The sequence below is a fragment of the Sardina pilchardus genome, chromosome 6 (assembly GCF_963854185.1).
Source record: "Sardina pilchardus chromosome 6, fSarPil1.1, whole genome shotgun sequence".
Classification (NCBI taxonomy): Eukaryota; Metazoa; Chordata; class Actinopteri; order Clupeiformes; family Clupeidae; genus Sardina; species Sardina pilchardus.
Window position 1 is genome coordinate 8,472,038 of NC_084999.1, and position 25,169 is coordinate 8,497,206.

Sequence of the window (25,169 nt, forward strand, 5' to 3'; positions counted from 1 at the left end):
GATTGGGAAGACCAGTAGGGTGCCAGGACAGAGATAATAAGGGGCTGAACAATGACTGCTTCAGGACTTAAAGATTCACGACACATTTAATATCGCATGGAGATTTTGGGCCACTTTTTCTCCCCCCCTCTCTCAATCTCATTCTATCCGTTTGTAAATCTGTGAATATCCTTGGGATTTAATAATTTCTCCCACTCTCTCTCTCTCTCTCTCTCACACACACACACACACACACACACACGTTTACACACAAATACACACACACACACACACACACATATACACACACTCTCTCTCTCTTTCTCTCTCTCGCTCTCTGTCTCTCTCTCTCTCTCTCTCTCTCTCTATCTCTCGCTCTGTCTCTCTCTCTCTCACCTCCCAGCATGCGGATGTGGAGCACGTATCCGATGACGCCGTCGGTGATCTCGGGCGCGGGCTGTGCCCAGGCGACCTGGAGGCTGGTGGTGGACAGCGGGGTGGCCGTCAGGTCCTGGGGCGCCTGGGGCAGGTCGTTGGACATGGACACTGCCAGGCGGGCACTGGCCTGGTTGGTGCCGGCGCTGTTCTCGGCGATGCACTGGTAGATGGCCTCATCTTCTGGGGTGATGCGGGTCACAGCCAGGGTGCTGAGGGAGGAATGAGTGGGTTAGTACGACACTGAATGACCAGGCCGATGGCACTCTGCTGATATACATGTGTACAGTATATTAATGCCGCTCTATTGTTATATTAATAAATCACACAGTAATTTCCCGCATATAAGCCGCATTGTGTATAAACCGCAGGACAGTGTTTTATGCAAGTTAAAAGAAACAAAACCATATTAATCCCATATTAACTGCCCCCTGTATTAACCTCATAGCTGAAGAAATTGAGCAAAATCAATGTATAAGCCACGGCTGATAGTCGGGAAATGACAGTATATATATTCATCTCATGAATATATCATTTATATGTAGTTGATTAAACTCATGAATACATTTAACTGACACATTTCATAAGTTAGATGTGGGTGAATTGATCATATTAGGTCATGTTGTCTATATACCAGTAGCAGGATAGCTACAGTATGTGTGTTGTACCTGTTGCTGTTGGTGAGTTTGACGTTGTCTCCTGGGGTGAGGATCTTGCCATTCTTGAGCCAGATGAGGTGGGGCTCTGGCACTCCCTGGGCTGAGCAGGAGAACACAGCACTGCCACCCAGTGGTCGGGACACAGACTGCGGCCACTGCAGGAACTCAGGGGGAGCTAAGAGAGAGAGAGAAAGGGAGGAAATAAATTGCCTGAGATTTACTCCCATTGCCTTGTTGCACTAGCCTACAATATGCACTAGGGGGCAGCACAGATGTCTCCCTTCACTATGAGAGGAACAGAGTGTAAAGCTTGAGTCCTCGGGAAGGGAATATTTCTGAAAAAGGCCAAGAGAAGATAACTGGTGAAGTTAGTGTTATGTTGAAAAAATGAAACCTTTGGTTAAGTGCACCAGATCAACATGGTCCTTTTATGCCTTACTTCATACAAATCAACCAAGCACCACAGAGCACCTGTGTAGCTTCAGTTCATACATACTTTAATTGCAGTGTTGATCTGATCATTTGAGCTACTGTTCTAATACCAATGGCTGGTGTCTGGACACTGATTCAAATGCAGCCCAATCGGCCTGATTACTGGAGCCCAACCAGTGACAGCAGTGCGGCCTGAGCTCCAAATTAAAGCCAAAATTGATGTGCGCTTCTGTCGAGCTCCCATGTGACAGCCCCCACCCACCCACCCACCCAGCCAGCCAGCCAGCCAGTGCTGGGGGGCAGATGCCTCCCCTGCTCTCATGGCCTGACACCCCTCTCAGGGACACCCCCTCGACACGCAACCTGGAGCATCCACCACCACCACCACCAACACCACCACCACCACCAACACCACCACTGCTACTCTCATTGTGATATACAGCCACTGACTGGCCCTCGTAAAACTGAGGCCTCTCACAAGCCCATTGTCAGGACTCTGGGAAGAAGGGTCCAGGGGTGAGGGGATGGGGGGTGTTGGGGAGGAGGGGGCAAAGGGGTGGGGGTGGGAGCGTGTGTGTGTGTGTATGGATGGGGGGGGGGCATGTTGGGGGTGGGTGGGTCTGATGGGAGGCCTATTTGAGTGGAGCCCATTAATCACTTGCAGGATGGATTTTATTCCTCTTACCTTCTCTAAGCTCTCAAACCCGTAAGGCCTTTCTTTCATTAGGCCGCTCGGAAAAAGGGACCTTCACACAGCCAGAGAGAGGCATGGTGCTTGCTTTAGGGCCAGGATTACACACACACACACACACACATGCGTGAGATCAATCTCATTCTCCCCATCTCCCTCTCCTTTCATGAGAACATGATGGCTTTGTCCTTGGAAGTCCCAAAGATGCCAATTAGCTCAGGCTCTCAAAAACCCACTGCTTGAACATCATCATCATGGGTATCCCTACCATCATCACTGTGATCTGTTCCCATTAGCAGGCAAAACCCCACACGTACAGTACACAGGAATAATGGAAACAACAGCTTCTCTCTCTCCCATGGCATAACGCCCTGTGAAAACTGCCCTGCAGTTGATAATTGCCTCTCCCCTCTCAGCATTCATAACACAATACGTAACTCCCTGTTATCATCCCTATTATCTCCTGAGGAGTTTCAGCTGTCCATTCACACAGCATTGTCCTTGCACTCTTCTCCTGCACACCTCCAGCTAACACTGGCACACACACACACACACACACACACACAGTGCTAGCTATCTGACCCGCCGGGGTTGTATCCATTGTGAGTGTGTTTGCTAACGGAGGCCTCTTCAGAGTGTGAGCGTGTGTGTGTGTGTGTGTGTGTGAGCGTGTGTGCGTATGTGTGTGAGCGTGTGTGTAGAGTGCGGGGGAGCCCGGGGAACCGGGGTGAGGGAGCAGGTTTGCTGGTTTACCCACTAGAGCAGGATAGATGGGTCCATTGTGAGCGTGAATGGGCACCACTTTAGGGTCTCTGAGTAGACCCGCGCAGCACGGCAGTCTAGAGAGCACTAGTGGAGAAGGGGCTCTGTGTCTGCTAACAAACCCATTGTGTACGTGAGTGAGTGTGTGTGTGTGTGTGTGTGTGTGTGTGTGTGTGTGTGTGTGTGTGTGTGTGTGTGAGTCGCCATCGCCATGCTGTAAATCTATCTCCTCCATCTCTTCAAATGCTCAAGTGCACTTCACACTTGAACTGGAGCAACACCATCTATTACATGAAGAGATGAGCAAACAGAGGTGCAGGCAAAGCAAGCACAGGCATCGCTTCCCTTTGTCCTCTCAACAGCAGAAATCTGTGTGTGTATGTGTGTGTGTGTGTGTGTGTGTGTGTGTCTATGTACGCTACTGCCCACAATTCCTCCTTGTCTACAACACCTCTATGTGACTATCCTAAGGCCACCACCTTTTCCGTTTTTTTTCCAGGCTTTCCGATTTACATATGACTCCCTGCACACTGTTTTCCGAGGCTTTGCCGAGCCCCCCTCCGGGCCAATCTCCATTCTCCCATCCCGACGGGAATGGGAATCTCCAGGTCTCACTTGTGTGGTGTGAGAACGTGGGTCGGCCAGGCCTGGGAAACAGGAGGAGGGGGGGTGATATGCAGAGACACGCTTTAGAAATAAAGCTGCAGTGCACACACAATGGTCGGCCCTGATCTGCCTTTGTCTCTCCGTGGTCCAGCCCTTAGCCGTGAACTTGGCTCTCCCCGCTGTCTGCCTCTCTCTCCCCCCCAGCACAGCTGACGGCCGGGTGGGGTCACAGCGACAGGGTCCCTGAAGACTCTGGTGACAGGGGTGTGAGGGAGGGACCCCCCCAGCCACCCCCCCCTCCAGCCCTCATTCTGTATCAAGAGCCATCAATCACACACACACACACACACACACACACACACACACACACACACACACACACCCTCCACCCCAGAACCTCAGCCTGCTGCAACCAAAAGCGCCCATCCACTCCCCAGGCGACCTACCCGCCCCCCACCCTTCATCCCAGATTCTACCCCCATCCAGGCCCCGCCCCCTGCACGCATGGTTTCCTGGGGGGCTTCAATGGAGAAGGTCAGAGGTCAGAGGTGAGGGGTGATCCTTCACTCAGATGCAATTATTCCACCTCCCCCCTCCTCTACTCGCTGCTTTGCCTCTATTCTCTATTTTTCTGCCTTGATTTCTCACCACCACAATCTTTCTGGTGCACACACACATACACGCACAGTCGCACACACACACACACACACACATACACGCCAACACACACACTCACCAAAACACACCAACACACACACACACACACACACACACACACACACACACACACACACACACACACACACACTTACCCACACACACACACACACACACACACAGACACACACACACACACACACACCAACACACACTTACCAACACACACACACACACACACACACACACACACACACTGCTCTTATTCACCTTTAACTGCTTGCCTACAACTCCTTCTCCTAGAATTTAGAGTGTGTGATAGCTAAGTGAACTGCAAGTCATACGTGGGCCACATCATTTGTCTTCCTGTCCTTCCTCTCATCTCATCTCACCTTCTACAGTCGCAGATGGCCACCAATTGTCCCTTCCCATATTGCGACACGCCGGGTCAGAGTGGGTCAACTCACACATGCTCGGCTTGTGCCGACCCCAACACCCAAATCACCATGAACCGACCAGGAAGGGCCAGACAAGACCAGACGGGGGACCAAATATGGCCAGACGGGGGCTAAAGGCGCGGTGCGGAGACAGGGCAGCGCACACGGGCCGTGTGACCGTGTGAACGGCTCCTTAAACCCGCGGCGCTCTATTGTGTTTAGACTTGCATATGCTAATGAGGCCTGCCCTGATATTAAACTTGACCTCGGGCTCAGACACTCTTCAAGTTCATGGTCAGGGTGTCTGTGAATATGACACACAAGTTTCACTATGCCGCAGAGCAGATGGTTTAATTTTGCAGGCATGTGCAATTCAGAAAAAGGCAAAAATGTCTCACGAAATCTCAGCCTAATGATCAGTGGATCAGAATGGGAGGTCATAATCTGTACAATGGTTTAAACCCATAGTGGAACTCATCCATTGGATACTTCCACAAATGGAGACAGTCATTCAGCCACATGTCATGCCTGGATAGCAAACATTAGCCAGCATTCAGCATTGTCTCATACCTAGATAAAGTCTTTCATACATGGATACTGTCTAAAAAATATTGATGCGAAGAATAACGCTTCAAGTCTGCATTTTTGCTTCTCTCCTCTGGTTTTTACAACATTCATTTCCCAAGGATAACTCTCTTATTTTCTATATATTATTTTCTATGTCCTGTGATTTCTATGCTCTTCTATGCTCTTTTCTATATTTCTGATATGTTGCTGTCTGATTAGATCATAAATGGCCACGGCAATGAAGTGGAATGTGTTATTGTGTTACACGTTACATTGTATTACATGTCCAGTTCCAAATGCAAAGCCCTTTGAGCTGCATTCTGTGTATGAAAGGTGGTATCCAAATCAAGCTTATCACTTACTTTCTCTGAAAAGGACTAAACAGCTGATTGAGAATATACAAGTGTGTGTGCCATGTTTCAGACCGCTCCACTTTAAATGTCAGAGAGCAATGGTCAGGCTCTTTGGTCCTTTACCAAAGTCAATCAATAAATTAATGAATACATTAGTCAGCACCTCCTCCCACAGTGGGGTGAAGCCAAGCGCCAATCTGATTGTGAAAGACTGATAGTGAATGATATTGATTGATTGAGCAAGAGGGAATGGACAATGAAGCTTAAATCTAATGGATACAACCACAGCCTTGAGAAAACCAATATGTGCCAGTGTGTGTGTGTGTGTGTGTGTGTGTGTGTGTGTCTCTCTCCCTTTTCTTTATTTCTTTCTCTTTCTTAGTGTGTGTGTTTGTGTGTGGATGTGGATATGTGTGGATATGTGGATATGTGTGTGTGCATGTGTGTGTGTGTGTGTGTGTGTGTGAGTGTGCATGTGTGTCTATGCGCATGCAATAATCAAAATATCCTGCTGCAACAATCTTCCTTTGTGTGTAATAGCCCTATGGCTATAGCATATACATCTGACAAACAGAGATTCAGCAAATCAGATGACACACATCGCACATTCACCAAATGCCTTCAACCACAAAATGAAATTTCACATTTCTCACTACAACACCAGGAGTAGCCTCTGCAGCTGCAAGATAAACGGTGTCAGAGTTGAGCTGGGTAATTTCAGCATCAAATCCATACAGTCCATTATCTAGGTCCAGCTGGATCCTAGCGTCCACCATTAATTATAAAATGGGATCTGGGCTGTGCTAGTAGCGGCAGAAAGCCCAGGCCCCTTTGGAAAAGGTCGAAGGTCATGGGGGAAGGGCTTCATCTCACCCCTGAGGTCACGGCCACATCCAGCCCAGGTTAATCTAGCCTGGCCTGCCCGCATTCACTGCCCCCATCTCATTAATCCCCCTTCCATGTTACCTGTCCATAAGTGTGTGTGTGTGTGTGTGTGTGTGTGTGTGTGTGTGTGTGCGTGCGTGTGTGTGAGTTGTATGAGTGAGATGGTTGAGTGGTTTGAGTTCAGGGACAATAATGATCCACAACTGAACTGAGTGCATCTGAAACAAAAGACTAGCTTCTTCTGCCAGTAAACTACACATTTATTTGAGTCAGACAGATATGTGCATCCTCTTTGACCACATAATATGCATCCATTAATGGGCATGGAGCAAGCATACTGTACACATATCCCACGAATAATGCCTTTGTACTGTTCAATACATTTCTGAAGGCTGAGCACTGAAAGGATGACATAAGCAACACACCATTACAGTGTTTCTTTTATGTGCAACATTATGAAAGTACTCGGTGTAAGAATATAAACATAAATAATCTAAAAGTATATCATACATACTGCTCTATCCACATATTTTATATTTGCTTATAGTCTCTCAACATACATACAGTATGTAAAGGATCTTTTGCACTGCTCTCAGAGAAGTTTTGCAAAAGAAACGGTCAGTTCCATTCAGAGACAACCTGACCCTGAGGACCACTGGCATACTGCAGCAGCATCTTTCTAAATGCCCAAGCTGAACATGACTTGAATGTGTGGATGCATGGTCAGGTCTCAGGAAAGATCTCAGGTAAAACTTTGGGGTGTGTGTCGTCGACGAGGAGGACTTACCTTGAACAACGAGCCTGCCCAGTGCCGTGCGCCTCATCCTGCTGCCGGGTCTGTTGGCGGAGCAGACGTAGACCCCCGAGTGCTGCAGCGATACGTCCGAGATCATCAGGTTGCCCGTGCCCAGCACCTGGATGCCCTCCACTCCAATGGAGCGGCCGTCTGCTCGACAGAGCACCGGAGATGGTTAGTCTCGACACAACACACTGACCACTGACTGATTTCACACAACACCACTCTGTTTTCATATCAAACTATTAAAGACAACATCTGTTGTCATGTACACATAAACACAAATTCAAAAAGTGTTCATGGCTACTGTAGATACAGAAGCTGAACTTAAATAAATAAATAAATAAATAGAAAGGTTACAGTCTGGCCTAATCTTTCTACCACTGGATCACACATTCTCATCTCCTGCTTCTGAGTGGAGGGTCTAAATGATGGGAGTGACCAGACATTTTTATAGCAGAGCTGACTGACAAAGTTCAGCTTGATGGAGAAACTCCTCCCATGTTGTGGCCTCTCTGAGGCTCTAAGCCATTCCCAGTCATGGGTGTTCGCCTGCTGGTTTAGCTCCATAACTAACTGAATGGGCCAAAACATGGAGTCGCCAACTTATTTCATTTTTGGGACGCAGGGACCAGTCGAGCTGCTGTACAAGCTGCTGGCTATTAGCTGGGTACCAGTCGCGTGTTGCCTCAGAAGTGGAAATATCTTATATTTCTCTACAGTGGTGATTTCACCTGTAATCACTGAATTGCATGAATATTCATAGTCTCTTAGAATCAGAACAGAGCTTCAGTCACTTGTCTTGCTTAGCATCTATTGTTTGTAGAAGTCATTGTTGTAGTGTTAATTGTTACCTAAGACCATTGTAGCTTGAAATCATTTTGAGAGTGGCTTTAGATAAAAGCGTCTGCTAAATGAATAAATGTACATATGAATGTCTTATGTGTGTAGAGTATGGCGAGTGCTGTGAGGCGGCTGGCTCACCCAGTCTACTCCAGGACACGATGGGCCGGGGGTTCCCCGTGGCGATACACTCCAGAATGGCTGTCTGGTGGACGTTGATGGTCAAGTTCTGGGGACCGGACAGGATCACCGGGTCCTTGTAACTGCGAGATCCCGCAGCTGCAAAAAAAGAGTGAAAGAGAGAGACAGAAATAGAAAGAGAGAGATGGGAGTAAAAGACGATAAGAAAGTTGAAGAAACGTATTAGCCAGTGGCTCAGAGGAGTGTGCTGGACGCTGTGTTCTTTTGAGTGGACGGGGGATTACCGGTGACTATGAACTGGGCCTCGTGGCTGTAGCGTGTGTTGGCGATGTTCACAGCCATGCAGCGGTAGAAGCCCATGTCTGCCTTCCGCACGCCGGTAATCTGCAGGATGCCCGTTGGGAGGAGAGTGTACCTGGAAGGGGGCAAGAAAGAGAGATATATGAGACTGCAGCTCAGGATGTACACTGTGTGTGTGTGTGTGTGTGTGTGTGTGTGTGTGTGTGTGTGTGTGTGTGTGTGTGTTTGTGTGGTCAGAACGACCATCCTGCCTTTATGGCATGTGTGCTTGAGAGTGGGTGTACTTGTGTGATTGTGTGTGTTAGTGTGTGTGAGAGAGAGTTTTTGTGTGTGTATGTGTGTGCGTGTGTGTGTGTGTGTGTGTGTGTGTGTGAGAGAGAGAGAGAGAGAGAGAGAGAGATTGTGTGTGTGTGTGTGTGTGTGCGTGTGTGAGAGAGAGAGAGAGATTATGTGTGTGTGTGTGTGTGTGTGTGTGTGTGTGTTGTATCTCACCTGCTATCGTCCGTATTGAGAGTGGTCCTGTTCCTCTCCCAGGTGATGCTGGCCTCTGGGATTCCGTTGACGGCACAGTGGAAGCGAGCCACGCCTCCCTCATCCACAGCCATTGACTCCGGGTGTGTGTGAAACTTGGGCAGCGCTGTTGTGTTATGAAAAAAAAAATCGAAAAGCCGGACACATAAAAAGAGAGAAGCTTATTTATATGCACGTTTAAACCCAGCACCCTCCTCCTCCTCATACACTTAATCAGTTCATGGCCATTAACAGAACAGTGAAGGCGATTTAGTAATCAATAAAGGTTTGGGGCTGATTTGCCAAATGAAGGAGTATTTCCATGGCAACCTCTTGCCTAGTCAAAGCAATGGCGAGGAAGACAGCAATCCCATAACAAGCCCCCTCTGGCCCCTTCCGTCACTTCACTTGACCATGGGAAGGGTCAGAGGAGAGCAGGCAGAGAAAAAGGTCGTTTGCGCTTCAAAGGGATTTTAGTGTGAAGGAGAGGACATTAATATCCACGGCTAACAGAGGAGTTGCGACCATAAAGTCAAGAGGGAGCGAGGGGAAGGGGAAGGGGAGAGGGGGGGCACTGTCAGGTATGATTTAAAGCCATGAGGTGAGGAAGAGAGGTAAGTACAAGGGCATTCGAAAAACAAACATCCCGCTAAAATAATGTCTCCAACACATTTACAAGCCCAGGGAGTGTGCTGGTGCAGCCAAGTCTGCATAAAACGCGCAGGACATATTTACAGCTACTATCTATAACAACAGTGGAATAAAATCAGATTGTATGCACTAGAAATTGCTGACATAACATAAACCATAGATGTAGAGCAAATTGATTGAGAGTTTTTTAAAAAAAAATATATATATAGCTGACTCGGGTAAGCAAAGCAATAATTCAAGACTCATACTTCAAGGTAAAACAATGCATACTGTACCACCTCCCACCTCCCCCATCCAAACACACACAAACACACACACACACACACACACACACTCGCTCACAGGTTGGACTTGTGTGTGTACTGCTTTCCCCCGGTACTCACATGCGAGCTGGACGCGGGCCCACCTCCCCCCTCCAAACACACACAAACACACACAAACACACACACACACACACTAGCTCACAGGTTGGACTTGTGTGTGTACTGCTTTCCCCCGGTACTCACATGCGAGCTGGACGCGGGCCCACCTCCCCCCTCCAAACAAACACACACAAACACACACACACACACACACACACACACACACTCGCTCACAGGTTGGACTTGGTGTGTGTACTGCTCTCCCCCCGGTACTCACATGCGAGCTGGACGCGGGCCCACCTCCCCCCTCCAAACACACACACACACACACAAACACACACACACACACACACACACACACGCACACACACACACACACACACACACTCACACACAGGTTGGACTTGTGTGTGTACTGCTTTCCCCAGGTACTCACATGCGAGCTGGACACGGGCCCACCTCCCCCCTCCAAACACACACACACACACACACACACTCACACACACACTCACTCACAGGTTGGACTTGTGTGTGTACTCACATGCGAGCTGGACGCGGGCCTTGCGGCTGACCAGCATGCCGTAGCGGTTCTGGGCGGCGCACTCGTACTCGCCGGCGTCCGTCTCGTTGCTCTCGCGGCGCTTCTGGAAGCTGCGGATGAGGAGCGCGCCCGTGGGCATCACCTCCGTCCGCACGCCCAGCGGCACGGCCACGCCGTTCCTGCGCCAGGTGATGGTGATCGGCCCCTCGCCCTCCACCTCGCAGTCCAGCATCAGCGGGCGGTCCCGCACGGCGATGACGTCGCTGGGCTCCTTCAGGAACGCTAACTCCGAGGCTCGGCTAAGCGCTGGGGGGGGGGGGGGGGGGGGGGACAGAGGAGAGACAGGAGAGGTCAGGTGATGGTCTGGTTTGGTCACTTGATCACTTCTCTCACTGTCTTAAGTTTAAACTTCTGCCCCTTGATCCTCTAGTCATCTTGTATTGCATGTAAAGGTAGTATTTATTGTACTCTATAAGGTCTCTTTTGCATTGGATAAAAGTATTTGTATGATAGATAGATAGATAGATATACTTTATTGATCCCCAAGGGCAAGTGGTAGCTAAATTGTAAATGTATGAATGTAAATATATTGTACAATGGAAATGTATTGGGAAAGGCAGAGGGCCAATTGCATACAGTATATCACATGTTAAACTGGTGATGCTGATGAGACAGTTGATAGATGTAATTTCATACCATGGATTGTGATGGAACTGATGCCATTACTATGAGCCAGGTTCATTTGGTCACCGTGGACAGGCATGCTGATGATGGTCATGTGATATCACGGGTGACGGGCCTCCATGTCGATACTGGCGTTAGGACATGGAGGGGTGCAGGTCTCGACATGCTGATGACATGATGATGCCAATGATGGATGGTGGTGGTGATGCCATGGCATTGGGATGATGAAGAGGAAGATGAGGAGAGGGATGATGTCAGCCTCAGTGGTGACATGCTGCAGATGAAGAGGAGGCCTGAGAAAGGATGGATGGGAGTGAGGATGACCTGCCGTCACACAGCACAAAGATGTTACCATCGGCATGGAAACGGGAATGGGGTGAGGAGAGGTGGAGAGATGGAATGGATGTTTGAGATACTGACAGCGCTGTCACTAAACCGCAACAAGGCTGATACTTAATCGCTCTGCTCTGCTACATGGAAAGAGATCCTCCGGCAGCGGTTCTCATGGTCCAGGGGGACTCACACTGTTTTACGGCCTCGGACACATTGTGATTCTGAGGCTCTGGCTGGCCATGTATCTTGGGTTTATGGAGCAATAAAGACTTTAAGGACATAGTTTTACGACTTCCACTGATAATTAGAACGGGGGGGAGGAATGCAGGGGTCATATTTAAGAGAATTGATCACTGACACGCCAGGCCACTCATCATTGATCAGGCCCCCCCCCCTTCCCCATTCATATATTATTCTGAAAATAATGACCTAAGGCCGGAGACACAAAGGAGCATGTAATCATGGCAACACCAATTAGGGGGTTAACAAGCTCTATTAATTACTCACAGAAGGTTGTAGAGGTAAAGGGTAAAAAGCCCCATCATCCGCCCGACCATTTAGTTAAAGAGAAGGGCATGCTCTTGAATAAAAATGCGCTCGCCTTTGAAGATGCTACCTTCATTTCATGGAGGGCGGTGAATTCCATGGAGGGCAGTGAATTCCACTTTTCAGCGGGTTATGTGATCGAGATTAAGTTGCTTAATGTTGTTTCAATAAGACATTAGCGTCTAGAACTATGTATTCAAGTCATACAGATGAAAAATGTACAGGGCCTCGGGAGGGAGGCGGTTCCTGTCTGGCTTCCTTAATGCATATCAGATACTGCCCCATGGCAGACAAGGCTTTGGCCATTTGCTTAATGGCACCATAATTGCGGATGGGCAATCACTATTATTAATTGGAGATTGAGAAAGGGCGACTTCATTGGAGTCACATGAGGCTGGATCTCACAGTGCAGACCTGCAGCTTAGAAGCATGTGAAAGAGTCAGTGAATGAGGGTTAAAGGCATGACGCACTAACTCATTTCCCACAAGGGCGTATAGAGGGAAAGAGAGGATCGGAGAGCAGAACAGCAAGAGAGAGAGAAAGAAAGAGAGAGAGAGAGAGAGAGAGAGAAGCCGACCGCTGGGTTCACTGGTGACAGCTTCATTCTAAGGGGGGACGGGGGTGTTTGCATCAAGAAGTGGGACACAAGAGCACAGAAGGGGGGCCCACAAAATGGATGGAGAGGGACTGTTCGCCTCCATTTCTCCTTCCAAAGGCAAACTTGCACTTGACTTTGCCTCCGCCTGATTGATGGCTATGTTAGGGACCCCTCCAAAGAATCCTCAGCCCTCTCATTCTCTGCGAGGTAACACCCACCCCTCAACCCCCCATCCCTACCACACCAGCACCAAAACAGTTTCACAATGGACCCTGAATGCCATAGAGTCACTGAAGCAGAGAAGGCCACAACAATGCAGGAGAGGTGGGGTGGGGGGATATGTTGTGGTGACAGGGAATGCAGTGGTAGTGTTGACGGGTGGAGGTGTGGGGGTGTAGGGGGGGGGCAATTGCCTCAAGATGAGGGTAGTCCAGTGATAGCACCCAATCCCAGCCCTACCCGCCCCCTGCAGCCAGTCCCATCAAGCTCTAAGGCACCCCACCATCAGCCCACCCCACTTTGAGGACACCATCTGCCCCCTTTCTACGTCCACCCCTGCTCCGCCTCCAAGGAGCAACCCCCCCTTTTCACTTGAACTTGGAGGTGACTTTCCCATGCCACCCGATCACTCAGACTTCGCCCCCGACCCATCACCGCCGATGTGTCTGTCCCCCCATTCTCTTCACCATTTTGGGGGAACCCTCTGTTCCATGAATCACCGACTCAATTCCTTGACCTTTTCTAGCAGCCAGCACCCTGGTCCCCCCTTTCCCAGAGAACAAAAAGGCCTCTGCACTTGGACGTGGACTTGAACTTGGGCACTGATATGTGAAATTGAGACCTTTTCACCCTTCTCCATGCTGTCTGGTGTCTGGACTCTGTGATCCGTCTGCCTTCATTGACACAGGCTGAACTGGAGCAGCCCTGATGTGACACCATCACCCGGCTCCATCTAGAACCACCTCTACAGGCTCTGCTCAAAACAACCACACCTGGCACCATCTAGCAGCTGTGTCAGTTCCATCTGGTTTTGCAGAACATTACCAATCCAAAAGGCAGCCTTAAGCCAAGTATCTTCCCAAGATGAATCCTAGAGGCCTAGAGAGCCCACTGAATAGTTTTCATTCTCCTCTTGCTCTTCCACGCCAAAGTCTTGATCAGGACATCAGCATACTCATGCACTGCTGCCAATCCAAGGCATTGGGGAGATGGAGCATGTATCTAATGCTACTCAGATGCATCAGAAGACTTTGACAAGATTTGGGAAAGATTCTTGAAAGATTGGAGTCTTTTGACTAATGCCCCCATATTCAAGCTTTACTCAAAAGACTACAATCGTTTAAGGATCTTTCCCATCTTTTTCAAAGTCAGTCTTTTGGTGTAAGGATGGCTTTAGACACAAACATCAACTCCATCAACACCAGAGCTCCAACATTTGGCACCAGACCAAGACATGCTGTGTGAGACCCACTGCCTAAGCTTTAGGACTTTGTGTGCCAATTTAACTTTCTCTCTCCCTCACTGCTCCCCCTGATCCGAAGCTACAGTCTGCCAAAACAAACAAATGCCACAACTACACTGGTTTGCTTTTCACACTAATAGAGTGCCCAGCATGTACAAGTTCAACGGTTTCCATTTTTCAGTCTCACTTATATTAGTATGTATTTTGATGGATACCAATTCCCAAAGGCTTCTAAATGACGCAATAAATAAAACAATGATGCAATGAAACGGAATCCCATGGCTAAGAATGGGACGTCTCAATTCAACAGCATTTGCGAAATCCCAGTTATAAAAATGGAGGACATGGTTCCAACAGGATTAAGAGCTGTGTTAAAGCTCCGTTCACTGCCAAATCGTGCATGACTTTTAACCGCTTTCAACTTTCGTCAGCGTTCATAAGAGACATATTCATCTACTTTAGCCAAGTCCCAAGTGAGATCGGAGGGGACATGGTTCCAACAGGATTATGGGCTGCCTTACAGCCCCAGTCTGTGCCAAATCACCCAACACATCCCTGCTCTTAACTCCTCATCTTAGCATAAGTGTGTGTATGTGTGTGTGTGTGTGTGTGTGTGTGTGTGTTTGTGTGTGTGTGTGTGTGTGTGTGTGTGTGTGTGTGTGTGTGTGTGTGTGTGTGTGTGTGTGTGTGTGTGTGTGTGTGTGTGTGTGTATGTGTGTGTGTGTGTGTGTGTGTGTGTGTGTGTGTGTGTGTGTGTGTGTGTGTGTGTGTGTGTGTCTGTGTGTACCAGCATGACTCTCATACAGCAGGTTTGGGCTGTGGTCTGGCCCACAGCCCCCCGAGGTGCTAGCTGACAGCTCGTGTGATTCAGCTGTGCTGAAGAAGGCTTGTGTCACACAGCGAGCTCAGAGGACTGTGGCTTTTGTGTCTCAGTGGCCCGGTGAAGATTCAGGGGCTAAGCAGCAAACAGGCCCAGGATCTCACAGAGGGGAGGTGGCTCTCTAGCAAAGCAAGGGCCATTGCTGCTACTTTATATGGTGAGAGGGTTCAAATGAGAGTGTAAAACAGCAGTGTGAGGTGAAATCCGAGGATAAGCTAAGCGCTAAACTAATCCCACTAACATCACTTCATCTCTGGTTATATCACATGGCTTGAACAAGGAAGAGGAAAATGTCAAGGGAAGGCAAAAAGCAGCAAATTTGGACCTGACCATGGACCTAAGTTGTTAAATCAAGGAACTGCCCTGTTTTTTGTTTTTATGTTACCTGATTGTCGTCATTTGAGTCGATTGTTACTTGTATGAATTGGCGCCTTTGAAGGCGAATACATATATATTCACACGGAGCTGCCCTCACAATAAGTGCAGAATAAAATGGAGCCTTTGTCCAATTAGACTTGCTCTTGTCTGTCTGCAGTCGCAGCTGTATTCTATGCATTGAGAATGCAGACACCCCCATCCACTACCACTAAAGCCTGATAGGACCTTCATGACCCTGAGTGTGACTGAGTGATCAAGTTTAGGGATGAATTCGCCACCCATCTGGGGGGTTATAATGAGGAGAGGGGGTTCTGGGGGACCCCAAAGTCTGTCCCCCAACCCCCATCCGCCTCATCCACCGACTGTGACCCCTGGATCCTAAAGGTCATGAGAGAGTTGGTGGAGGGGCTGTGGCTGTGGACAGCTTGCGCCCGGCCACCAATGCAGCCTCCTCCTGCTCCGCCTCCCTTTTGTTTATGGTCCCCCAGACTGGCCGTGAACTTCACGGTCTATTGTGGCCACTGCTGAGCTAAAAACAACCCCCCCCCCCCACACACACACACAAACACACACTCCCTCAGAAAAGTAAAATAGGCTTATGGGGTGACAAAGATAAGGTAAACAGCCCGTAAATCCTCCCATTGAGTATATGGGCCCACTGTCTGGGTCTTCAGTGGCTGGATGGGGAGTGGGGGGGGGGGGGTGCCATCAACTTTCACAAGCATTTGAAAATGACATGTCTGATACCCTCGTCAATGTCATTCATCATGACAGGCCAGGGAAAGTTTTAGAGAAAACCTAGTAGGATCTAGGGTGGTTTTGCACACACTCATACACACACACACACACACACACACACACACACACACACACACACACACACACCATTTTACAGTGCCATAAAACAAGATTGGGTCAAATGCACTAAAGAGATGGGCAAACCCAGGTGGCATTTATGGAACCATAAAGGCTTCAGGGGTGAGTGTCTTAAAAAGAGGCAGTGAGACATCTCTAAGGTGGAAGCCGTGACAAAATTCAACTTGTGAAAGCTTGCTGTGCAACTCTGCTGAGTGTGTGCACATGTGCAAAGAGGATAGCAGTCCCAACATGGATAATGTAGTGCAATTTTTAAGAGAGTGTTATATCATAAGAGAGTGGTTGGCTTTTGCTCGGTCACCCATGTCTCATAACAGGCCCTGTGGTTGGCCACTGGTGGGCTGTGATAAACTAACATGTTCAGATCAATTATTTCCATCCACAAAGGCAAATATAAAAAAGAATAACAATTGTATCCACATGCTTAACACTTTTCCAGCAGTGCTACACAAAAATTATGACAAATTATAACAAAAAAAATGAATGAATGAATGAATGAATGAATGAATATTCCCAGACACCATTCATTGTCAATGAAACCCCCAACCACACACACACACACACACACACACACACACACGCTCGCTCTCCCCCCTAATCTCCATAGCAGTCAGCTGTGGGGTGAACTGAGACATCATCTGACTGCAGCCCATGCAGATGAATCAGAGGGGAGGGTGTGTGCGTAGGCCTGCGACGGCGGCTCAAAGCCTTCCCCTAGTGGGGGACACAGACAGCCCAGGGTGGGGCCATTGTCTCCCTAATGGGAGTTAAACTCCTCGCTACTGCTTTGCTGGCGCCGTGCTCCTCTCACGCACCGGCCCACCGGCCCCCAGTGCCGTCTTCCCTGCCTATTGTTTAAGCGTGCGTCCCAATTAAAGACCATGTGCTGCCAAATTAGAAGTTTGTGTAAACACACACATCCATTTCCGATTGGGACGAGCCCCAAATTGTTTCTGACGCCCACTTCTCATATCTTGCCAGCCCCCCCCCCCCCCCCCCCCCCCTTGCCACCACCCACTCCCACAACCAGTCTTTTAGAGGCTGGCAAAATTACAATTAACAAGCAATTAAGATGGTCAGCATTTGTGTCAGGGGGAGTGGTAGTAATAGACTTTGATTGCTTAAGTGATGTCTGATCTGCATGGCCTTCTTTTTCCTGAAGCTACAGTGGATGCCATGGGACACAGCCTGGGCCCTCAACTCCAACATCAAATCTGAACTTGAACTTGACAAAGGTCTCTACCAACAGGCCATAGTCAATTTCCAGCCTCTTTGTAATATTCATTACCTATAGCTCTACTCATACAGGCCAACCTCAACCATATACTTCACATTGGCATTAACACCTGACTTTAGACACACCTTTGGAAAACACAGAGAGAGCTCTGAGGGAGACACTAAATATATTTTCAGAATTCAAAAACCATAGACTTAGCAGGGTGATGTATGCAATTTTCTTTGGGAGGTGAAAATCTACCCTCTAACCACAAGCCTTATTCAGATAACTACGAAGGCCTCCTCATGTGTGCAGCCAAGTACACATGCTTTTTCAATGTTTTCTAACAGTTGTTTTTCTTCTAGAGAGAGTCTAGCCAAGATGGCCAAGTCTGCAACTTGGGAAATCATATCAGAGTTGCCAGTTCCCAGACTGCACACCAGTTCTTTATATACTTCAGAATATAGGCCTATAGAACCTAGCCACACAAAAGCATCAGAACATAAGTCGCAGGAGGTGCATGGGGCAGGAATAATTCTCAGAGGCACTAACAGTGGATTTATCTCACTGTGCTTTATTAAAGGATTTCAAAGGATTGTTATCATATATCAAAAGCAGTGAACTGCTGCCTGTGTCTCAAAGTATCTGGTATTCTTCACAAAGTGTCACTGGTATTTTGTTTCACTGGTGCAATCCCTTTTTTGAACATCATATGTAACACACTGGAAGGAGTTATTTTTATTTGGATGCAATCGCTTCAATGAAATCCGATCCTCTGGCATTAAGGTTACAAAGAACACCACCACATCTATGGTGTCTTTGGGACACAGACTGTTGTGTTGTCCCGATCTGAATCCCACAGAGTGGACAGTCTGTCCCCTACTTGGTATACATCGTATACAACCTCAGCTTCAATAGCCCCTAAATGTATTCCTTCAGGGAGGCTACCATGATTCATTCACAATGGGTCACATAGAATAGAGATGCTGCCTGCCTCCCTAGTAGGCTCCTGTTTGGGACTCTAATTCTATCTCTGTGTGGATCTTTCGGATTAGTGCCATGCAGTCAGGGGGGAGCCTTGTTGGTTTTTTAAGTTTCCTGCTCTGTGACTTACTCTCTGTGCCTGGAGCATTCTGTGTTTGTGTGTTTGAGTTGACGGTGCGAGGCAGCTGGCCAGGGATTACTGACGGCCATCCCTGCGCAACCCCCCTTTGAGATCTCAATCAGGGGGAAAGGGCCACAGTAGTGTCATGGAAATGAGGGCATAAAAGTATGGTGGTGGCGCTGATGGTGTGTGTGAGTAAGTGTGTGTGTGTGTGTGTGTGTGTGTGTGTGTGTGTGTGTGTGTGTGTGTGTGGGAGGGGTTGTTGGGGTTGGGGGGAGACTGTCTGGGTCAAAGTCTGCTCAGTCGACCTTTAGGGTTGACCTTTGCAGATGGAGTCCTCCAAAAACTTGAACTTGGAAATCAACTTCAGCTACCATCAATCAAACCAAAGCAACCCTTTCTTTTGCTTATACCATTTCCATAGCACAGTTTCCAGAGGCAAATGTGCCATGTCCGCATTCAAAGTTCAAATGTGATACTATAGTGTATATACCATTTATTTATGCCTATGATTATAAACTGATGGTAACATGTACCCAAAAATCAGACTAGGAATAGGTGAAGTCTAGCACTGCACTAGCACTGCCAGTGTGTTCTGTTGCAGCTATAGCTTAGAATGCTTAGCATGCATACACGATACACATAACCTATATAATATAATAGGCCTAGTGTAGAAGTAGACATTTGGACATTTCAAAAAAGAGGACGTGGGGACGTAAATCTATAGCCTATAGGCTAATGTTGTGTCTATGGAGAATGAGACTTCTTGCAGCCAATTTCAGCCTCTGCAGGCTTTAGACGCCACAGAAACAAAATTGGCAATAAGATGCAAGATATATAATGTAGCTTTCAAATTCAAATGCCCTGATACTTTCATGTCAATGCTACAATATATCGCAGTTTATAAATAGGCTATATATTTTGGTTACATTGGAGCAAGTAGCCTATCCAAACTGTTGTCAAAACAAAGCTGTAAATAAGAGTTATACACTGCAGCTCACCATTGTTTAACGGGGCATTAATTAATCTCAGTTACCAAAGCCTATTTTCCTGTGAATGAAAATGAGGACTGATGCACGAACCCGAAACTAGACTTGTAAAAGTTTATGGTCGTGGAGTCAAAATCATGAAGTCTTATGCCCAGGCTACCAAAATCATGTCAGTTGTAATAACAGGTCATTGCATGGTATCATACTCACATTCTTATTAGAGTCAATATCAGATGTATTCACAATAATTCAGATGCGTAAATGGCCATTGGAGTGAACCTTGTTATCCAAACCATCTAAGGGCACCTATCCGCATTTTCAAGCGAAGAGCAACAACGTGGAGCGATACACATGTTTTCTGCGTTACATTTCCAATGAAATAAAAACAAAATCACGCAAGAGGCCACTTGTGTATGGCCAAACAATCTCCCGAAAATATTATTCAAATAGGCTTAACTAAAGCTGAAGACAAATAGAGACAAATCATAACATCAGATCATCTTCAGTATGATTATTGGTTGCAATTCATCCATAAAACACCTATGTAGAACAGACTACACTAAACCAATATGGTTTCAGCATCACAATGTAGATACAACTCCTCAGCCTCACCTGAACTGGACAAAGCCCATCAACACTATCATTCGCTCACCTTTCATATGACACCTCAGTCGGAGTCTAGTTACAACGCCAGGATCTACCAATGCGATTATTTTTCAGGACAGTAAGTACACAACTAATAAGACAACAAAGTAGGCATGTGGCGTGATGAAAAAATGACTTTCCAAACCTCGCAATTCCAAGCTTGCATGAGTCCCCTCGCTTATTACAAGTAGGCCTATAAACTAAATTCCATTTACCTGAGCAGATGACCAGCAGGAGAACCAGCAAAGTCGATGATCCTTTCATGTTTAGATATCCTTTTATCCGTATCTCAAGCGTAATCTGCGAAGATCTTTGAAAGATTTTTCATCTGCCCTTGAAATCAGTTTCCTCTCTAAATAAAATATCTAAAAACAAAACATTTCATTAAAAAAATAATCCACATAAACGGTGGTAGTATGTTACTAGGACGGAGTGATAAATTATCGATATTAACTTAATAACACATTTCCCAAGTTCTTCGTCGCTTGCCCAGCGTGAGCCAGCAACCGGACTCGTCCAAGGCTTCTTTCAGAATAGCCAGGGTCTTTTGGTGAGCGACCCAAGCGCACAACGCCAGAGATAATTAATGCGGCGTTGTTGTTGTCTCCTTTGACACCCGCCGCTGTGAATGGACATTGATACCACAGCACTGGCGAGAGCGGGCAGGTTTCTGTAAACGAGCCAATGACAGGACAGAGGCCAGTCAAGAGGGCGGTGCCCTGAACTGTCCCCCTTCAACGGAGCTTCAAATAGGGCTGTTCCCCATCTAATCTGAACCTGAACCTCGACATTACTCGCGTTATATTTATTTGTCAACATTGAATTAACCTATATCACCAGTTAAAAATACACCTGTTTTGGGTAAACCACTGATATGTATCACACAGATTATCACACAGCTCATACAACCACTCTCCAACGACAGCTTGCAATGTCCAGAATTACTCATGTGATTAAACAGAAGCAATGCTTTTACAGCCTCATTTTAATCTCCAGAAAATCAACAGCTCAGGTAAAGGCGAGGAGGTAAGGATGAGGTCAAGGTCGGGAAGTAGGCACTCTGACCAATAGATCGATAGAAGTGTCCCATTTTTTATAGCCTGTCAATAACAAGAGCTGTAAATTGACCCTCACCTTAATTAGAAGTCTCATGTGTGAAAACAAACAAGCTAGACCACCAGGAGCAAGACCAGTTCATCATTAAAGCCAATTAATCATTTATAATCAACACCTCTGCTCTGACACCTCTCCTCAACTACATACAGTAAAACTCTAACCTATCATTATTCACAACAGCAATAGGAATAAAACAGTAGAACTTATGCACAGCCTTTCAAAAATGATAGAGTGAATTTATACAGAATATTTTTTATCATGACTTTAAAAAGGGTCATCTCACTACCCAGCAGAGAGAGAGAGAGAGAGAGAGAGAGAGAGCAGCACGCCTGGCTCATTTAGGCTGGGAGGAGCTGAAAAGAGAGCGCTTAGGTCGCCGAGTTGTTGGAATGCTGTGTGCCTCGCAGCATGACAGGACAGCCAATTAACAAGCATTAACATACGCAGTGGGGCACCGCTGCCATGCACAATGCACGCTCCTTCACAAGAGAACAACAGGCCAGCAGTGTGTTTTTCATTAAGTGCTCCCCCTGTCCCTCCAAAAAGACGCGCAATGAGAGATCTAATTAGGCCCAAGTCCAAACCACAGTGGCCCACCTATTATATGCCAAACATATCCCAAATAAACCACACGGGCAGTGGGAGATGGAGGTAAGGGGGACCATGTTTTCCCACTCTCGGTTGGAGCAGGGCATAGATCCCCCTTCATCTCTCAGCTGGCCCCCTGCGAACCTAATAGCAGCTACTTCAGAGATCTTCCCCACACATTCCACTTCTGTTGTGAAGTGATTCAGTCACCTAAGGATTTGGTTTTCTTAAGATAAGCAAACAAGGACAGAATAATAGAGTATACGGGGCCCCTTATCATAAAAAGCCCCTGAAATGCATACAGTAGACACTTCTAAAGATGAGAGGAAAACTACTTTACAATATCATTTCCCACTTTTATTATAGAGGAAACATCATTGTTTACAGTAGAACCAGACTCTGAGGTGAATGAATGGCCAGTTAATAAAAGTGTGTTGAACGTTGAATGTCATTAAGTAACAATAACGTTTTTTGGGGGCCTAAAATGATTCAAGTTTCATATCTGGATGTTGGTAGAGTTGTGGACAGAATTTTAACTTTCCTTAATTTAGGAGTAGAACAAAATTGTGAAAAAACTTATGTGCAATATCGTCTCTGAACAGTGAAAGTGAAGCTTTGTAAACCTTTCAGCACAATAGGCCTATACTTTTGAGAGGATTTGTTTTTCTCACACTGGGTTCTGTAACAATGGCAACAATTGCAACATAGTCCAGAAGTATTAATTAGGAAACGTCTAAAGATATGCATTCATATTTATTAATTATTCTGTGTGCATTGTAGACTGCTGGGAAGGAGCAGGCTCCTGTGGTTGTTAAGACTGGCGGACGTTCTAACAGCACTTATCTTAAAGTTGAAAGCTGTTCATCTCCAACACAGACTCATTTGCATCAAGACTACTGTTTGATGCTGATTCTGTTTGTCATTCTCGGTCTCATTTAATCTAAATCTAAAAGAATTTTCCTACTTCTTATACTCAAAGACTCTTTCTTACTGCTTTAATGAGTGGTCTAATCACTAGAACTGTCGTTATATTATCATCAGTGTAATCTGAGCTAGCTTTCAACTGAAACTTTTCCCACCTTCTCCAACTGACAGTTTCAGTTTTCCCACAGTTGGACTCTCTGAAGTCGCCGATCCCAGCATAGGCTCTCCATCCTCCATGCTAATTATCGCCACCCTAATTGGAAATGCCGCCCAACCGTCACTAAAGATGAAGAAATAACGAATGGGGACCGTCTCCACCAAGACGAGGAGCTTCAGAACAAAAGCGCTTCACCAGCTGTGAGGCCCTAAGTTCTGTCTTAGCTGCAGGAGAATTCAGTAGATCACTCTGCCTGAAGATTATCAAATTAATACGTATATTTGGATCATTCTACTCTTACCAAATATCAGTGAAGAGAGCAGTGTTTACTGTCAACAGACTATGCTGCTATTTGTGTATACAAACATAGACATGTTAGAGGTTGGTCTGTGAACATCTCAAGTGATTATATTAAAATCATAGATCACAGAGGGAAGGTGTGAGTATTACTGAGTATATTACAGTGAATTCATGTGAGAGAAAAACAAATACCAAATACCAATAGGAAGAGCCATAGTCAAGTACAATAATGGTATTTGACAATTACAGTGGGATTGGTCTTTGAACATCTCTGTAATCAAATTGGCTATTGTGTTTTTCTCAATGCCATGGTATGGCAATACGAACTGGCTGTTATAGCTTTAGCCTATAGAACTCTAAAAGGAGGTTTACAAGCTTCAATTATTTGGGCACTACAAGAACCAAAACTAATGGGTTTGATTTTCTCCAACCAGCGTCCAATTGCAAACCCAAAATGTCTCAATGACTGAGCAGGAAACACAGTTCCCAAATCCAAACAACACTTCCTGCCTCCAGAAGGTTCTCAATGCAGTGCTTAATAAGGGCTGTTCATTGGCCCCTTTGGCTTGGCAGCATGATCCACCAGGCCGCTGGAGTAAGTGCTATAGGCTGCCCATGGCTAGGCAAAGCAGTAGCCCCTTATCCTATTAGCCGCATAATGGCCTTTGGACGGCTCACAGGGCGATGGATCACAGTGGCCTAATCTGGGCTGGCAAAGCCTCCTCCCTCCCTCTCCACACGCCTTTCACGCTATCACTTTCACAAGCTGTTGACTCCATTATGTGGAGATGGAGGGGAGCTGAAAGAGAGGGGAAAGGGATGTGGATTGGCAAGGGTGGGCTTGGTGGAGAACTCATCGCTGAGCACAAAAACAAGTGGATACGACATTGTAGGTTATACAGTGTGATCACCTCAGAAAAGCTGTTGCTTCAAGAGTGTACGCATATTGTAATACAAAAGTGTAATACATAAAGTATTTCTCTTAATATGAACATTAATCTGGTAGAAGTTTATGAGGATATCTATAAAGGGAAAAAAAGTCCCATTCACCTCTAGTGTAATAATAATGTGATCTATGGTGTCACCTATTGTGGTCATTTTCAGGACTTTCGTCCCGGATAGAGATTTTGGCACACATCCCACGTTGTTCAGTGGGGTCATATTATAGAACAGTTGAGATATTCTCCACTAAATGAAGCGCATACAAATCTTACTCAGGACCTCTACTAGTAGGGGCAACAGGGGAAATGACTAAGAAAATACCTAACCCATTAATCAGTCAGAGTTAAAGATGTTCTTTTTCATTAAGTGAGCGAAATTAATGGTGTGTAATTAAATGTTGTAAAGACAGTCGACAGTAAAACATACACTAAGCTTTCTTCTGACAGTCTACAAGAATTATATCATTTTTTTTTTTTAAAAATTTTAATTTAGAAGGCCACTAAGAACGGGTGAAATACATTGTGGGATGCCATGATAAATTGCTGTAAGGAAAAAAAAAACAGAAACTGCCAGGCACTCCAACTGCCAGGTGCAGTGTAACAGATGCCATGACAGAAGCGAATGCCCAGGGTCTACGATCATGTGTTTCAGCAGGGCATTTCAGGGCGATCTGGTGCGGTGAGAGAATCACACTGATTTGTGGGCGAGTGCTGAGAGGATTTTAGGGCTTTATGTCACCCTGCGGTGTAATCTGTGTGCCCAGTTCTCACCGTACAAAAGAACCTCAGGGACACTTTCATTATCGGTGTAGAGGGAGAAATA

At 46.6% G+C, this 25,169-nt stretch overlaps 1 protein-coding gene across 1 annotated transcript in view; it reads right to left on the bottom strand.

The window, feature by feature from the left end:
• LOC134082297 (uncharacterized) overlaps positions 1–25,169 on the bottom strand; it is a 33,903-nt gene that overhangs the window by 2,060 nt on the left and 6,674 nt on the right. Inside the window, exons 13-19 of the mRNA XM_062537945.1 lie at positions 10,608–10,913; positions 9,036–9,180; positions 8,525–8,658; positions 8,244–8,384; positions 7,251–7,409; positions 1,083–1,248; positions 376–626 (exon numbers count right to left, since the gene is read on the bottom strand). Of these exons, the coding sequence (XP_062393929.1) occupies positions 376–626; positions 1,083–1,248; positions 7,251–7,409; positions 8,244–8,384; positions 8,525–8,658; positions 9,036–9,180; positions 10,608–10,913 (1,302 nt within the window). The remainder of the gene's footprint in view (positions 1–375; positions 627–1,082; positions 1,249–7,250; positions 7,410–8,243; positions 8,385–8,524; positions 8,659–9,035; positions 9,181–10,607; positions 10,914–25,169) is intronic.